We start from the raw sequence: 16,902 nt of genomic DNA, 5'->3' as shown, positions 1-16,902 counted from the left end.
GCCGCTGCGCCGGCCGTCCCCGCAAAATGGCTTGAGAAGGACTTGGATTGCACAGTAAAAGGAAGGATACTGCCGGAGGCAAAGCTCTCCTGATCTTGTTCCACGGGATTTGTGCTCTTTTGTAGCCTCCTGCACTCTATTGCTTCTACAGACGACAGCCCGTGTGCTAACTCATCGCACAAAGCAAAGAGGGAAGAGGATTTGGTATAAACTTTAGAAAAATAAAACCCCGAAACCAAAAGAAAATGAACCCAAAGAAACCGAGGAAAAAAGGATCCCCCCTGACGACGCCCCGTGCCCCCCCCCCCCCACCCCGGTGCGGATGAGGTATACACAGAAATCAAAGTGGGATGATTAAGGCTGTTCTTGAAAGAAAAGGGGTGCCCGGCGGCAGGCGCGCTGGCTGCGTGGCGAGGGCGAGCGCGGCCCTTTCAATTGCTTCCAATGGCTTCGGGACACGCGCCCAGCCGGCCGCGCCGCCCGTCAGAGTCCTATGGCCTCGTATTTCGGTAGTGAAACAGTGTTAGGTCCTAGCTGACGCGCTCCGGGGCTCCCCGGCGGGGCCGGGAGCGGCCGCAGTGCAGGGGGCGCGGGGACGGCCCCGGCGGGGCGGGTGGGGTCGGGAAGGAGGAGCGGCGCCCACAGCGCCCAGCCCTCGGCTCGCGGGGGGGAAAAACCTATGAAGAGGCCAGAGCTGTGGTTCAGAGGGAGCAACTCTGCGTATAATCTTGAGAAAGGGCCGCAGCCGACCTACGGGGCCTGACCCGACGGTCCGGACCAGGCCCATCCCCTCGGGGCAGCTGCCGGGGCTCGCCGTGTGCCGCGCCGGAGCTGCTCGCCAGGCGTGGGGGGCACCCGCCCCGGGGCGTCCGCCGGGCCCCTGCTCGGCCGTCGTTTGGTCCAGCATCCAGGGATCGCCCTGTTTTCAAAAGCTTGCGAGAGCCAGAGAGGGGGAGAGAGAGAGAGCGAGAGAGAGAGGCGTTAGTCTGAGCAGCCCCTCCCCGCGGAAGGGTCCCCGCCGAGCGGCAGCGCTAGCCCGAGAGAAAAGACCCCAGAGAGCCAAGAGGCACTGCCGGCGGAGCAGCTGCCGCCGCCTCCACCCGCCCCCGCACTGGACGGGCTCCCGGAGCAGAGCCCGGACCGCGCAAAGCTTCCCTGGAAACCCAGGGTCTGCACCAGCATTGCTGAGAGTGTGGAACAAGGCCAAGCCTCCACGCCTTGGCTTGGGGCCAGCACCTGGGGATGAAGATGGCGATGAGTGGCCCAGGATGAAGGGATGGGTCCGTGCTATGTCTTTCCCAGCCTGGAGGCTGGAAGTATGGCAAGGCAGGGCTCAGCAGGTGCTCAGGGGACATTGGTGCTGCTTGAACCTCAGAGGTGGCATGGCAGAGGGGACTTGTGTGCAGGTGTGCCCTGTACACTCACTGTTATACTCAGAGTCTGGCGCCGCGTGCTGAATTCATTGGCTTCTTCATAGGTTTTTCCACTGCAACGACTCAAATCTCCACTCACTTCCCAAACTCCTGCAGTGGAAGGGAAGAGAAGGGCATCAGGCACGGCCGGGGCAGGGAGAGCCCACGGCACAGTGCCCGGTGCTGGCTGCACTCACCTTGTGCCGTTCTCTCACCAGAACGAAGTGAACTTCTTGCCAAAAGCTGACACCGCTGCGGGGAAGCCAGGACAGGTGTCAGTATGGCGTAGTAACCCTGGCCCTCCACTTCCCTGGGCTCCAAAATGTGGGAGCACTGCATCCCACTGGCTGCACCCAACCATCCCCAAGGTGCCTGACCCCATCTCGGTGCAGAACAGCACCACAGCCCTGTCCCCATCCCAGGAGCAGCCCTCACCTTCAGTCAGTTTGCCTGCTTGTTCCGCTGCCCCCCCTGGCAGGATTTTGGAGAAGACGCTCTCTCCTTCCCCGCCGGGCTGCCCTGAGGCCATGCCCGCGGGACCACGTGGCCCGGCTGCCCTTGGACCGGCCTTGCTGTCTGCTGGGGGACAAACGAAGCCACTGTTAACAGGGGACAGGCCTGGCTGGGGGAGCTCAGCCGAGCTTTGGGGTGCCAGGCAGGTGGCATAAGGTGGGACAGATGGCACAGTGCCACTGGGGCTCACTGACCTGCTGCTCCCAGGGGCTGTGCTGACGGCGCTCTCCCTGGCTGCTGTGGCACTTTTGCTGCAGGTTTGGATGTGTCTGTTGGCTCCACTTTTGTCTGGAAAGGAGAAAACAGCTCTCAGGGCTCACCCTCCCAGCAGAGCATCTGCCAGGGGTGGCCCAGGCTGGGAGGTGACACTGAAACCCCAAAACACTGCTCCACAGCCCCAGAAGAGGCAGCAAGGGATCCAGGACATAGTGATGTCCCCTCCTGGGTCCCCTCAAGGGGATGGCAGCTTCCACAGCACCTCTGGGTGTCTGTATTGGGTGTGTGAGTGGGATACGCTTTACTCCATAGCTCCCATTGCCAACACTTCCCCTGCCAGCCCCTGGCCACAGCCAGCTGTGTCGATTCCAGGCAGAGCTGTGGGGTCAGGATGCAGCCTGGCCAGCTAAGTCTGTACTTACCGCCGGTGCTGGGTGTCCACCCGGCTGTGCATGGAGTGTGGCTGGTGCCTTCCCTGCTGCCTGGGCCGGCCCTGGCTGCTGCTGCGGTGGCCGGGATGAGGGGGGTCCCTGTGTCCTGGCCCTGCTGTCAGGCTGTGCCGAGCTTGCTGGCTGGGCAGCCTGGCGTGCTGCCGGCTGCTGCCGCGCTGCCGGCTGCCCTGCCTGCTGCTGCCTGGCCGCCGGCTGCTGTGGGTGTGTTAGGGGCTCCGGCTTCGGCGCTGGCGTGGCCGACCCATGCGGCTGGGAAGGTTTCTGTGCCTTGGGGGTCTCAGTGCCATGGTGGTGAGCAGCGGGGCGGGATGATGGGGCGTAATCAGAGGAGCTGGGGCCGTAAGGTGCGCGGGACTCGGGCTGCTGTGCCTTCTTGGGGCCGGCTGAAGGCCCATGGCCACGGGGCTCATGGCGGCCAGATTCTCGTGGGTGCTGCTTCGAGGAGCGGCGTGGGGGCTCGTCGCTGGCGTGCCGGGAGGAGCCAGCATGGCGATCATACTCCCTGTGGTGCCGGTGCTCGCGGTGTTGGGGGTAGTCGTCGTGCTGCCACGGGTCTTCATCGGGGGGCTCGTCGTAATCGTGGTAGGTGTGCTTAACTGGGGGTCTCTTCTGTGAGGAAGAGTGGCCACCGTAGTGCCTGACCCTCTCTGCCCGCGCCTCCCTGGGCTTATCAAACCAGTCTGTCTCCTCCTGACCCAAATGATAGGCTTCAGAAACCAAAAACAAACCACAGTCAATCTCTCGCTCGAGGCTGCGCGGGCGGAAGCCATGCAATGAAGTGGGAGGGACAAGCAGCGGGCACGCGCGCAGGGGACAGCACGTGCCAGTGGGGACGGGACGCGGCGCAGCAGGGCACCGTGCAGGACCGGCTAACACCGAACACCCAGGGCAGGGGGAGGAAGGCACGTGTCAAGCAAACTGAGGCGGTGAGAGTGTCTCTGCGTACGAGCGGACGGGCATGCCCCGGGGAAGTGCCATGCTCTGGGGTGGTCACCACGGGGAGCTGTTACCTTCGCTGTCCGAGACAACGCAATGGGCATCATCCATGCCGTAGCCCTCCTCGTGCTTGTACGAGTGACTCCTTGGCACGTCTTTGATGTGCTTTTGCACATCAGGCAACGAGTGGCTGGAGCAGAACTGGGAGCAGGGGTCCCCTGCTGACTGGGGGCCCGGCCCTCCTGCAGTGCGCGACCCCCCCATTGACTTCCCCATAGGGCTGACAGGGCTCTCCTCCTCTGAGGGCTGCGAGCGCATGGGCGCTCGCCCACGGCTCTGGCTCATGCTGAGGGACGAGGGCTTGGAGCTGACTTTCTGGGAGCGCTCCATGCTCTCCCGCTCATAGGACTTGCTCCGGCCGCCCATCTCCCGGCTGGTGGACTTTTCCACCCCATAGCCAGAGGAGCGGGTTCTGCTGCTGGAAGAGTAGATCCGCTCCTCCTCATCCACCAGATCCCGGCTGGAGACACCGTAGTACTTTTGCTGCTCATAGACGTTCTTCTTCAGGCCGTAGGTAATCTCATCCTGCAGCTTCTTGGCCCTGGAGGCCACATTGCTGCTGCCAATTGAGGTGGTTGTTGAGTAGGAGGCCAGGTCTGACTCTACATCTTTGGCTTCTTCAATGGGGGAGAACTTGGAGATCTTCTGCTCCATGCCCTGCTTCCTGTGCTTGCTGCGCTTGGAGGAGATGACAGCAGGTGCCAGGTTCTTGGATGAATGCTTCGGTAGTGGTGTGCCAGAGCTGTGCTTGTCCATCCGTGAGGAGTGCCGGTACTCACTGTCCCCATAGTAGTAGCTCGAGCTGGTGGAGCTCCCTGACACCCTGCCATTGCTTTCTGTGCCCCGGTAGTAGCTGTTCTTCCCACGATGGTCGGGGCCATGGTGATCATAGATGTCCTCCTCAGACTCCTCCTCAGCTTTGGTGTAGCAGCAAGGACGGCTGGAGCCCTCGGTGTCCCCTAGATCACTCTTCTCTCTGCTGTGGCGGCTATCGGTGCTCGTGTGCACTGGCTCTGCTTTCTGCCCATCCACTGCTGGACTCTCCTTGGTGAGCTCGCTGATGTCCTCGATCATCACATAGTTACGGGGGATGTTCTGCTCCAGACTGGTGTAGAGGGACTCCGAAGAGTAGCTGGCTGAGGGGCCCGGTGCCGTGCTGGTTCTCTCAGCCGGCCGGGTCTCAGGCGCCTTGTACTGCTCATAGCCACTGCTCGCCGGTGCAGTGCTGAAGGTGACGTCAGGCACGGCAGAGGAGCTGGTGGCCGCACTGATGACCTCGTAGTTGGTGGGGATCTTCTGTTCTAGGTCAGCCAGAGAGGTCTGCCGTGGCTTCTGGTGCCCGCCAGCTATGTCTGCTGGGCTCTGGTAGAGGGTGGGCTGTGCCGCCGGCACGGTGGCTGCCCCAGCGAAGGCGCTCGGGGCTTGGTAGGGGTTTTGGGGCTGGAAGCCTGGCTGGGCTGGGGTGCCCAGCTCTGGGTATGCGGTGCCGGGGGCCGAGAAGCCACCAGGCGAGGTGAAGGTGGGCAGTGGAGCTGCCGGCAAGCCATCCTGTGAGGTGCTGGCTGTGGGGTACTGGGGGTGCTGGAGGCGTGGTGGTGGGAAGGCGGTGGGGCCCTGCGGGGCAGGGTACGGGTAGGCGCCGTAGGAGGCGGCGGCGGCAGCGGCGGCGGCGGCGGCGGCGGCGGCGTTGTAGTCGGGGTACTGCCCGGCAGGGCGCAGGCCGGCGCTGTCGTAGGCGGCGAGGCGCAGGCTGTGCAGCTCGCTGTCTGACAGGTAGTCGCGGCGATCCCCGGGGTAGCGCAGGTAGGGGTGGTCCCGCCCACCAACGCGATCCTTCAGCAGCGACTCCTTGCGCTGGGTGATGCCCAGCTCCAGGTACTTCAGCTTTGCGTCGATTTCCTTCTCCTCCTCGTCCAGCTCCGCCTGCTTCTTCCGCAGCTTGGTGGCTTCATGTTCCACCAGCCTCAGGTCGCGGTCCAGCTCCTTCAGCAGGCTGGCCTTGGTGACAGGCGCGGTGGCCTTGGGAGCCAGGCTGCTCAGGTAGAGCTGGGAGGCAGCTGGGCTCGCCAGGGGGACGTGGGGCTCCTCAGGCGGTGGGCTGGGCAGTGTCCGCTTCACCTTGCGTGCCAGCGAGCTTGACTGCAGCCCCCCCACCTGCAAAGCCAAGGGACATCTGGTCAGGAGGGCAGGTGGGTGTCCCCCCCACATCCCACCCCAAGCATTGCAGTGGTCCTCCCGTGCCCTAGGGGCTGGGGTGAGGCATCCCGCTGTGCACGTGTTCCCTCATGCACTGAGAAAGCAGCGTTTATGTAAAAGCGCAATAAATAGGATGGAAGTAACAGGCAGGGCGCTTTCCGTGAGTAATTACCAGGGGTGGCAGCCGGCCAAGTGCTGAGCTGGCCATGTGCATACCCTCTGCTGCAAAAAATGCTTTCTGTCCATGGGCACTTGGCAGAGGGACTTGGAGGACTGCCGGTGGGTGCTGCTGCCCCAGGAATTGCCCCGGGACTTCTTGGCTGGGCACATGACTGCCCAAGGCAACCTTGGTGTGTGGGGGCAAAGGTGTGAGCAAGAGCCACCACAACCCTAGGTGAAGCCGTGCATGGTCGTGGCTCCTCGAGAGAGAAGGGGGACCCATCTAGAGCAGGGGACAGCCCTGATGCTGCCAACCCGCAGCATCTCCTGCCTGCTCATGCAGCCAATGGACCTCCAGGGCCTCCCTCTAGCTGCTGGTATTGGCATGCACGTCTGTGCCTGCTGGCTGCCATCAGCTGCTGCGGGGACCGGCCTTCTGAAATATTAATTGCCACAGCACTAATGAAACCGCAGTGTCCCGAGGTGCCTCCTGGGGCTGTTGCCTGAGGGTAAGGTTGTTCCCTGTGGTGACATACCTGTGAGCTGGGGAGCAGTGGGTGTTGGTAGAGGGAGAACCTGTCCTTGCTGGCATCCTCAGAGGTGGGGCTGATGGGCTTGGGGTCAGACAGGGAGCGCTGCATGGTCTTGATGGGGCGCGGCAGCGTCTGCTGGCGCTGGGCTAAGTCGGTGGTGAAGTGCTTTTGTGGGGGGACGTGGGCCTTGTTCAGCCGCTCGCTGGTGGCAAAGGAGGACTCCAGGAGGCGATGGGGGGACAAGGGTGAGACAGGTGAGTAGAGGACCTGGGGAGAGCGGGGTGGCTGGCGGGTTACCAGCTGGGAGAGGGATTCAGCCGGCAGATGGGATTGGTAACCAATTTCCAGGGGATCTGGCTTCTTCTTCTCAAACTTGCCCAGAGTCTGCTGCCGGACAGTGTGGGGGTCCAGGGGGCCTGTGCTCACGATTTGGAGGTTGGTGGAGTAGGGCGGGATGGTAGTAGGCACCGTCAACTGGGGGACCACAACGCCAGGTTGGGGAGCTGGCTCTGGCTCTGTCTGGCAGGCTAGGCTTTCACCCCGCTGCGTCTTCTCTGGGGCTGAGATGTACTTTACAATCTCCACTCGGGGGTCATGGGTGGTGATGTGAATGGAGGGGGAGACACGGAGGAGCTGGTCGGGCTCTGTCTGCACTGAGCAGTCGCTGATGGTCTGGATACCCACGCTGGCTGTGCGGGTTGCCCCGTCCGTCTTGCCCTCGGTGCTGGCCTCAGTGTGCCGTGAGGCCCTGGAGCGCCGGCGGCGCACGGGCTGCTCCCACTCCCCGCTGTCCTCCTCGTCCGTCTGCACACTGCAGTCAGCGCTGCGCCGCGTCCGCCGCCGCCGCGACAGCATGAACCGCTCCTCGCCGTCCTCCTCATCTGTCTGCACGCTGCTGTCCGCCATCTTCCGCGCCGCAAAGGTCTCCTTCTCGTAGGCATCCCTCAGCCGTGGCATCGAGTTCCTCTTCTTGATGCCCCGGCCGGGCTCCCAGGACTCCTCGACTTGAAGTGACATGTCCGAGGCCGAGCTGCTGAGTGGCCGCTGTGGCATGGGGTAACGGGGACCGGCAGGCCCCTCTGGGGGTGTCTGGCCCGGTGGGGGCCATGCCTGCCCATTGTGCGGCAGCACCCGCGGCGCCTCAGCGGGCCCCTCGGGTGGGCGGGCAGTGGGCTCCACGGGAGTGGGGAAGATGGTCTTTTGCCGCTTCTGCTCCTCCAGCTGCTGCTGCAGCTGGTGCTGGAGCTGGTGGATGTGCTCAAGCTGGAGGCGCTGCTGGGCGAGCTGCTCCCGTTGCAGTGCCAGCTGCGCGTGCCGCTCCTCCTGCTGCTGCTGCAGCACCTGCTGCTTGATGCACTGCAGCTCCTGCAGCTCCCGCTGCACCAGCAGCTGCTCCTTCTCCCGGTGCCGCTGGAGCTCGGCACGCTCCCGCTCCAGCTCCTCCTGCAGCCGCAGCTGCCGCAGCTTCTCCAGCTCCACGCGCTCCCGCTCCAGCTGCAGCACATGCTCCTGCTGCTTGCGCTGACGCTCCTCTTCCCGCTCCCGCTCCTCCCGCTGAGCTCCATCCAGTGGTGGCTTGGGCGCTGTGGCCACTGGCCCACTCTCCTTGGGGGCTGCTGGTGCTGCTGGCGCCTCTGCACGGGGGGCAGCTGGTGGCGGCTCTGCTCTCTGCAAGCCACTGGCAGGTGCGGCGGGGGCAGCAGGTGCTTTGGCAGCGGGAGCAGCTCCCACTGCTGCCGGTGCTGTGCTGGCGACGGGCTTCCCCAGGTACACGGGTGTCTCCATCATCGAGGCTGCTGGGGCTGGCCGGCTTGGGGTCGGGAAGCGGTAGAGGCCTTGTGCTGCAAGCGGGACACGGGGGGTGACAACTGGCAGCCTGGCCAAGCTGGCCAGTGGGACTGCTGCCACACCGCCTGGGCCATAGGGTCTGTATAGCCCACGCAGCATGGGCCGCAGCACTGAGGCTGGCTGGGTGGTGATGGGCAGCGTGGAGGCGATGGGGGTGTTGATGGTGGAGTAGATCATGCCGTCGGCGGCCCGCACGGTTGCGGTGGAAGGAAGCATTTGCCGGATGGTGCCCAGGCGGACACCAGGAATGTTGTACTGTGCCAGGTTGCTGAAGCCCTGCCGTCCCTCAGGGAAGGTGGGGTTGTACATCCCACTGGGTTTGGGGGGTACAGGGCCCTGCTGCTGAGCTGCCAAACCCCCTGTGCCCCCCTGCCCGGTGCTGGGGCCATAAGGCAGCACATCAGGGCCATTGGCATGCCGGCCCCCGTACTGGTCCATGGAGTTGAGGGCAGCACACATGCGGCTGATCTCACGTGCCGTGGTGGCACTGTAGTGGGCCAGGCTGGACTCCTGGAAGCTGGCCAGGTCCCCCCGGTGTGAGAAACGGTAATCAGAGTAGATGTTGGAGGCCGAGCTGTACCTCCGCATGGGAAAGGGGTGACTCAGCAGCTCTCCTGGTTGGCGGAGGTCGGAAAAAGAGCCATACTGTGGCCCCTGGCCCAGGTAACCCCCCTCGGCAAAGCCCACACTGTAGGAGTGCTTCATGGTGCTGAGGTCCACAGCGGCATCACCTGCTGGGGCAGGGAAGGACTGATCCCCCTTTGTGTGGTAGTAGCTCATCCCGATTTCAGAGAGGTTCGTGTCTGACATGGAGGAGTAGAGTCGTCCGAAGGCGCTGGCTGGGTAGAACTTCTGCTCCTCGTAGAGTGCAGGTGTCGGGGCCGGCTGCTCCCGGTAAGGGAAGGTCTCTGGCAGCTCTGGCTCTCTGCCGCCATACATTGGTCCACCAGCTTTCCGACCAGGCATCACTGCCGCCTCCCCGGTTTTCTTCTCTGGCATCTTGGAGGTGGGGTTGAAAGCACCTGTGCAGCTGCCACCAAAGGGGAACTTGTATACCATGTCACAGCAGGCCACCTGGCTCTCTGGCTTCACGCCCGTGAGGTCCAGGACGTTGGCTGGCACCTCCTCCTTCAGCACTTTGGTCACCGGGCCAGTCGCTGCCTCCTCCATCTGCACCATCATCACCTGGGATTTCTTGCCACCCAGGGCAAGGAGAGGGCTCTGGCTCTTCAGCTCTACTGGCACTGCCCGGTACACCTCCGATCCTGGCTCTGGTGGGAAAGACTGTGGGAGGCCGCTGGCATTCTGTGCCCCACCGGTCTGGGTGAGGAGCACGTCCTTCTTCACCATCTGTCCCGGCATGCCGTACCTTGCAAATTTGGTCTGTGGGGCAGCAGTGGGCTCAGGCTTGCCACTGGCCACCCCACTGGCTCTGACAGTGGCTGTCTGGACACCTTGCTCCACCTGCTTCACCTGCGCCAAGCACACTGGGCTCCCGGTCCCCTGCCCGAAATCCACACGGCTCTGGAAAGGGTCTCCATAGACCATGGGTTGCTTGGACTGCGAGAGAATCATGGGAGAGGCGATGGCCAGGCTGGCAGTGCTGGCTGCTGCGATGATGGAGTGGGGCTGCTCCTGGGCATTGAGGTTGATGATCAAAGGCTGGATGGCTGTGGACTGCCGGTTGGGGATATGGTCCAGGGTCAGGCAGTACTTCCTGGCCTCGGTGGCCAAGGACGTGAGATCCATGCCTTGGTCTGTTATGATGATGGGGGCAGACTTCAATGCAGTCCGTAAGTCCACAGCGTTGCTGCTTGGCACCTTGGGCCCTGGCTCCACCCGGGACGTACCGGGGATGGAGGAGATGCGGCAGAGGGAGATGTTTTCTGCGGGGAGTGCTCCCCAGCTGTACAGTCCTGTGATGCCGTCAGCGGCTGAAGTCACGGCAGGTGCTTTCTGGGCGTGGTCTTTCACTGGCTGTGCCCTGATGTAGGCACCTGTTGGCTGCTCTGGCTCTGGTGTCTGGGTGTAACCATGTGCCAGCAGCTGCCGGCTTGGCCTGGTGGGGGACGAAGTGGGAGATGTCAAGGCGCCAGAGCTGACTGGCTTGGTTTGGCTGGCTGCATCGGCTGCCAGTGTGATCACCATGAAGGGGGAGTCCTGTGAGGAGGCCTGCCGAGTCAGGCGTGGCGAGCCCGCCCGGTGCGGCGTCTGCGTCCCCTGCACCACCATGGAGGAAGAGGCGTCCGGGCCAGCAGCAGCAGCAGAAGGACCATCATAAGAGAGTACTGGGCTCTGTGTCTGTGTGGAAAACTCTGCCGTGGCCTTTGTGGTGCGGGTGGGACTCTGTGTGGGTGAGGTGGGTGAGAGTGGAGGGCTGGAGCTCTTGAAGAAGGTGTATGTCTTGGGCAGTGTGGGCTTGCTGTCACTCACAGCTGGGATCTTCTCCCTGGCTGTCTGCACGCTGATCTCCACCGTCCTGCTTCTGGTGGTATCCTCGGTCTGTGAGCCATAGCTGACAGTGCTCTTTGATGGAGTGTAGCTTCTCCCAGCTACGGATGGGGCCTCCGGACTTGGTGAGCTGTAGCTCTGCAGCGCACTCCCAGGGCTGCCTGCTGCTGTTGTCACTGTGCTGGTGCCTTTGCTGTAAGCATAAGGAGTGGTAGTAGCCTTGGATACTGGGCTGGGTGCTACCGGGGCACTCTGGAGCTTGGCTAGGTCTTGTCCCTCTTTTGCAAAATGCTGAGTGACTCGGACATCAGGAATAGTCTTGCCGGTGCTGCTGTCGGAGCTGGCGAAGGAGACAGGAGCAGAGAGCTGTGTGGGGCTTGTGCCAGGGGTGAGTGGGCCGCCGTTCTGCTTCAGCAGGTCAGCGTAGGCGCTCTCTGCATTGAGGAAGCGCTTCTCCTGGTATGCCTCCTCCTGCCCCTTCACCTTCTCACCCTGCTTGAGGGCCAGGTCAAAGGAAGAGGACTGGTGCATCCTGGAGATGCTCTGTGAGGTCTGCAGGATCTCCTCGTACACTGCTCCTGCCTTCGGCAGGGCACTGGAATAGTCGGGCTGGGAGGGGCGCGTGAGGCCGCTGTCGTACTGGTATTCCTCGCCATATTGGTAGTCAAAGCCGTTCTGGCCCTCAGTACTGCGGTAGCCAACCTGCTGGTAGGTGCTGCTGTAGGAAGAGGCAGGCTGGGCCTGCTGGACCTGCTGCTTCTGCATCATCTCTGCCTTCCGCATCATCTCCTCATAGGCTTCCTCGGCGCTTTTCAGGGGCTTGCTGACGGGCTGGCTGGTAGCACTCTCCGCCTTCTCTGTCGGGGAGTACAGTGACATGAAAGTGGGCAGGTTGTATTCGCTGCCAGACTTGTACAGCTTGGAGGCCACAGCATCAAAGCTCTCTGCTTCTGAGTCAATGGAAGGCGAGTACTCGGAGCAAGAGGAGCGGTGCAGCTCCTCCATCTCTGCCGCCTGTCGCAGCTCCTCTGTGGGGGAGGCGTCCTCGATGGGGGAGAGATTGCTGGGGGGGGTTTTGGAGCGCTCCCTCCTCCGCTGGGCCCTTAGCTCCTCCTTGTCACGCTTGGTCTTGCGTGCTGTGCTCCGGATGCGCTGCTGCTCCACCTCCCGCATCTTCTCCTGCTCCCGCAGGAGCTCCTCTTCCTCCCGCATCTCCTCCTCCTCAGATGAATCCTCAATGGTGGGCAGCAAGGGGCCATGTGAGCGATGCCGAGCCTTCCTCTGCTGCTTCACCTCCTCCAGTCGCTGCCGGCGGCTGGGGCTGCTGTCGCTATCCTCCTCCAGTGAGGAGATGGAGGTGGGTGAGGTGCCTGAGGTGTAGCTGGGCGTTGTGGCTGGCAGGGTGGATGAGTACTCGCCCCGTGAGCGCTCCTCAGGGGAGCCTGTCAGGCTCTCCATCTCCAGCTCGGGCTCCCGGTCCACACTGGTATCTGGCTCCTGGCCAATCTCCATCTCCCGGCCATAGCCAGTTGTGCTGTTCAGCTCAATGGTCTTGAATCGCCGCAGCCCACCCTGGGCCGTGCTCAAGTCATCACCCTCCACTGCCTCCACCTCTTTGCTCTCCTCTGTGTACATGCTGCTCGCACCATGTGGCAGGCGCCGCTTGGCCGACGCTGGCTCTTTGCCCTTCTCTGCCTCAGTCTTCTGACCAGCTTTGGGGACGCTGTACTTGGTGCGCCCATAGCCTTCCTCCTCCTCTTCGAGGTTGTCCTCCTCAGCACTCATCTCCAGGATCTGTCTCCGCATGAACTCCTCATCTGTCATCTCTGCCTCCTGGCCCTTGCTCCGGGGGGGCACTGGGGAGAAGCCCCCCTCGCTGCTGTCCTCCACATAGTCATGCCGCAGCTTGCTGCCAAACTCATCTGAGGACTCCGCACTCTCCCGACGCTCCCGCTGGTTCTCCCACTCCTCATCCTCTTCCAGGATGTCCTCCAGCTCCTCGTCTGAGTCAAAGGCTTCAGGGGTGATGGAGAGGTACCGTGGCCGCTGCTGTTGCCGCTGGTCCTCCTGTGGCTCTGTGCGGCTCTTGCTACGCTCCGGGGACTGTGTCGGTGCACCCCGGCCTTCCAGGAGAGGCCTCATGCTGCTCTCCAACTTGGTGAGCTCAGAGGGGCTGGGGGGGCTCTGCCCAGCCAGCCCGGTGCTGCTCAGCTTCTCCTCTTCCTGCTGCACCAGGCCGGTGATCTCGCTCTGTGAGCTGGAGATGCCGTCAGAGGAGTAGCCGGTGTCGCTGAGGCTCTGAGGGCTGCGGGACAGGTCTGGGGGGTAAGGCTTGCTGCCATCCTGCAGGCAAGGGAGAACACAGTGTCAGATCCAGGCAGCTCCAGAGCTGCTGCTCCTACGTCCCCCAAACCGTCTCCCAAGGAGCACACAGAAAGTCTGGGAACCACTGGGAGCCAGCTCAGAGCAAAGGCTGGGGGCCACCCTGTATTCCCCAATTCAGTGGCACATCAGCAACTTGTCTGTGCTAATAAAGGCAGGTTAGAGGGTGTGGTGAAGCAGGGGATGGTACAGCAAATGGCCCTGGGCATAAATACATTGGGGGACTAATAAATATGTTTGAAAAACTGGGCCTGCAGCCCCCAAGGCACCCTTCAGAGGCAGGGCCGGCCCCAGGATTCTTGCTAGATGACAGCAGAAATAAATAGCCCCCTTTAATTGGCTTGACAATTAGGCAGTGTGAGGGACAAGTCTCTGAGCCATGGGGACTGTGCCATCACACCCAGCCCCGGTGCTACTGGCAGGACCTGCCACACTGCCAGCACAGAGGCACCACAGACCACTTGATTTTGGGGACCCAAGGAGCCTCTTCTCTGGGGGCTGCACAGCAGCGAGGGGGGCAGCCATTCCCTCCCAGGTGGGGACCTTCTGCCATGTCCCCTCCCCATGGGGGGCTCTGCTGGCTGCTGCTGGGATGGTTGCTTGTGGGGAAACACGATCCCAAGACAGCCAAATGTTTCCCCAAATTGTTTTGAATTTTAGAAAAGGTGGGATAAAGAACAGAAAAACAACCACTGCTGCAACATGGAATGCTGAGTTTTCCATTTGACAACAAATCCCAACTACCCTTCTATTATTTTAAAAGAAATCCAGAGGCCAGACATGACCTGAACTATCGCATTTTGCCTGAGTTGATGTAATCCTAATAAAAAGAAGGCAAATATCAGCATGCTGCCATGGAGCCTGTGAAGGTCCTTCCCCATTTGTGGGCACAACTACTGATAGAGGCACAGCTCAGTACCACGCCAGCCTGGAGCAGGCTGTGGTGCCCAGGGAGGCTCGGAGCTGGATGCACCCTGAGAGCTCACCTCCTGCTCCTTTGCCCGTGGCGCCTCGGGGAGTGCCTGGCTCTCCTTTCTCTCCACCTCTGGTTTGGGGGTCATACTCTTCCCCTTTGGAGCGACGCTCTCAGGAGCTCTGGAAGGCTCCGGGGCAGCTTTGGGCAGGGGCTTTTCCTCTGCCGGCACCGGGGGCTTCTTTTCTGCTGGCGGTGGGTGCTTCTTCTCTACCGGGGCAGGGCTCGCGGTCCTGCTCGGCTCAGCAGCCCGGAGGCTCCTGGCGGGCGAGGGCTGCTGCTCGGGGCGTGCTGGCTCGGCGGGCACGGGTGCCGGCGTGGGCGCTCTCTGCTGGCCGGCGGCGGGCGGCTGGTGCCGCGGGGAGCCGGTGGATGGCGGCTTTGGGGTAGGCAGTGGCATTGGGGCAGGGTCGCCGAGGCTGCCTTCGAGCAGCCGCTGAGTTTGGCAGTTCAAGCACAGCCATTCGTTCTTCTGCAAAAGAATGGAAGGAAAAGTCCTGTTGAAATTCTGCGAGCTTCACCCCAGCAGGGATCTCACGGAGGAGCTCTGCTGGTGGGACACCTGGCAATGGTGCAAAGGATTCGGCCCACCCAAACCAAATAACCAGCTGTGGAGGGGCATGCAGTGTCATAGCCATACCCTGCAAACCATCCACATCCAGCTTCAACCCATCCCTACCCTTGTCCAGAACCCAGAGATGTCCAGCCAGAGGTTGCAGAGACCTCTGCAACTCAGAGGTTGCAGCACAGGGATTGCACACTCTCGCCCAAAATCCCTCAGCATCACCAGCTCTTTCATTCTTCAGCCTTGTGGTATTTCAGTTTTAAGAGAAATTAAACAATTAAAGACAGATTACTACCGTAGCTTAACACTTCTCAGCTCTGTACAGCTCCTCTCTCACTCTGATTTGTTTTCTTTGATACAATAAAGGTTTAATAGCATAATCATAACACTTATGGCTCTTTTTTTCTAGGTTAACAAAAATAGTGGGTACACAAGTATGCCAGAATTTCCCAAATATATTAAACAAAGTACATGCTGTGCAGGAAAAGAACAAGACAATCTTGTCTAGTGAAATTCTCAGCAAGAGCTGTCGTTTTATGGCCTGGAAAAAGCAGAGGCAAGCAGGGTTGTGAGTGGCAGAGAGCCCACAGGGCTAAGGCAGGGGCTCTGCATTAAGAGATCAGAAGCGCTTTCCTCCCCTGGGTTGCCCAAGGGCTATTTTTACCCACGCAGGGATGTCCAGGAATAGGGGCCTGACATCTCCTTCCCTTTAGATGTTTCAGCATCTTAAATCTTTTCAGTTTTGCTGCTAACCCCACAATATGCTCCAGGTTCTTTTCCCAGACTTCTCCTTTGCTGATCCATGGATCCCAAAGCTCAGGGTGGCTAACCTCAAGGGGTGGCTGGCCCTGAGGAGCTGTCATGCTGTCCGAGAGGTGGTCTTGGTCTTCAGTTGGACCAGCCTGGGGCCAGGGCTGTGTGCCCTGGGGCCCCAGAGGCCATCGTCTGCCTGGAGAAGATGAGGTTCATCAAAATGACATTGAGGAAACAGCCTCAGGTTGCACTAGGGGATGTTTAGATTGAATATTAGGAAAAATTTCTTCATTGAAAGGGTTGTCAAGCACTGGGACAGGCTGCTCAGGGAAACAGTGGAGTCACCATCCCTGAAGGGATTTAAAAGATGTGTAGATGTGGTGCTTAGGGACAGAGTTTAGTGGTGGCCTTGGCAGTGCTGGCATAACAGTTGGACTCTATGATTCCAAGAGTCTTTTCCAACCTGAACAATTTCATTATTCTAATTCATGACTCCAAATCCCATACCTATGGGACAGCAGAACTGTGATAGCCTTGTCATCTGCATCCCAGGGGTCTCCAGGTTCTGATGAGATGCTGGAGATGCCTTGCAGCTGGTGGTGGCCAGGAGCAGCAGGGCTTTCCCCCAGACACATCTTCACTTGTGCAGCAATCCAGCCCAGGAGCAGCCATCTAGCCCCTTGCTCTCCAGGGAGCAGAGGGGGAGGAGGGCTGCTCCTGCAGGAAAGGGGCAGGTGTAAAACATCCTCCCACACCCAGCACCCTGCAGCAGCCCCTGCTCTTCACACAAACATCTTAAGAATACATTAGGGCTTCGGAGGGCCATTTAAAAAAATCCCTTTCAGCACAGTAATATTTAATTACTGCTTAATCAAAGAGAAAGTCTAATTAAGGGGCAAGTGCAGCCTATTGTATCTTAATGATTGCATTTGTCTTCTTTTATTTCAGAACTCATTCCCGTGCCTCTGAATCAGATCTGCTTGCCCCACTCTGCTGTGTAATTATTCCAGACCACAGAAGGAAATGTGATTGTGTGACACAAATTGAAACCATGCCTCATGGAAATACACAACCTTTCATTTTTCATTCAGGGATCCCATTTTTCTCTGCTAGAGCTCTCTCCTTGATGCAGGCAGTGAGGGCAGGGCACAATGCACAGGGGATGGGTTGGATGTGCTAGGGCAAAGCTCAGCTCAGCTCCTGCCCATACCTGTCTGCCACACTACCACACCAGCTCCCACCATGGTCCTGAAGGAGCTTGAGGAGATCAGCTTGCCTTGAACTACCCAGCCTGCCTCACTCAGATCCTTTACACCCTCCCTGAGGGGGGCATTGTATATCCTCATCATGCCCCAACCTGCTAGACTTTGGTGACTGGGGACCTCTGCATATGTGATGGGCACAACTGCTTTTGCCCTTCCAGAGAAAAATTCAAGCCCAGAAAGACCATGGA

General features: G+C 60.7%; 1 protein-coding gene across 3 annotated transcripts in view; it reads right to left on the bottom strand.

Moving 5' to 3' along the window:
- Nucleotides 1-346: 346 nt before the first annotated feature.
- BSN (bassoon presynaptic cytomatrix protein) overlaps nt 347-16,902 on the bottom strand; it is an 87,593-nt gene continuing 71,037 nt past the window's right edge. For 2 of the 3 annotated variants that reach the window (XM_053989111.1, XM_053989112.1), the window contains 9 exons: nt 14,145-14,603; nt 6,481-13,119; nt 3,604-5,743; nt 2,564-3,300; nt 2,120-2,213; nt 1,848-1,991; nt 1,610-1,664; nt 1,426-1,523; nt 347-932 (listed from right to left, as the gene is read on the bottom strand). In XM_053989111.1, the coding sequence (XP_053845086.1) occupies nt 1,624-1,664; nt 1,848-1,991; nt 2,120-2,213; nt 2,564-3,300; nt 3,604-5,743; nt 6,481-13,119; nt 14,145-14,603 (10,254 nt within the window). In that variant the 3' untranslated portion in view covers nt 347-932; nt 1,426-1,523; nt 1,610-1,623. Of the gene's footprint in view, nt 933-1,425; nt 1,524-1,609; nt 1,665-1,847; nt 1,992-2,119; nt 2,214-2,563; nt 3,301-3,603; nt 5,744-6,480; nt 13,120-14,144; nt 14,604-15,526; nt 15,584-16,902 lie in introns of those variants that run through there. The other variant, XM_053989113.1, reaches the window with a different exon arrangement.

The sequence above is a fragment of the Vidua macroura genome, chromosome 13, assembly GCF_024509145.1.
Source record: "Vidua macroura isolate BioBank_ID:100142 chromosome 13, ASM2450914v1, whole genome shotgun sequence".
Lineage (NCBI taxonomy): Eukaryota > Metazoa > Chordata > Aves > Passeriformes > Viduidae > Vidua > Vidua macroura.
The sequence above is the reverse complement of the archived record's forward strand: the minus strand, read 5'-3'. Positions and strand labels throughout refer to the sequence as shown.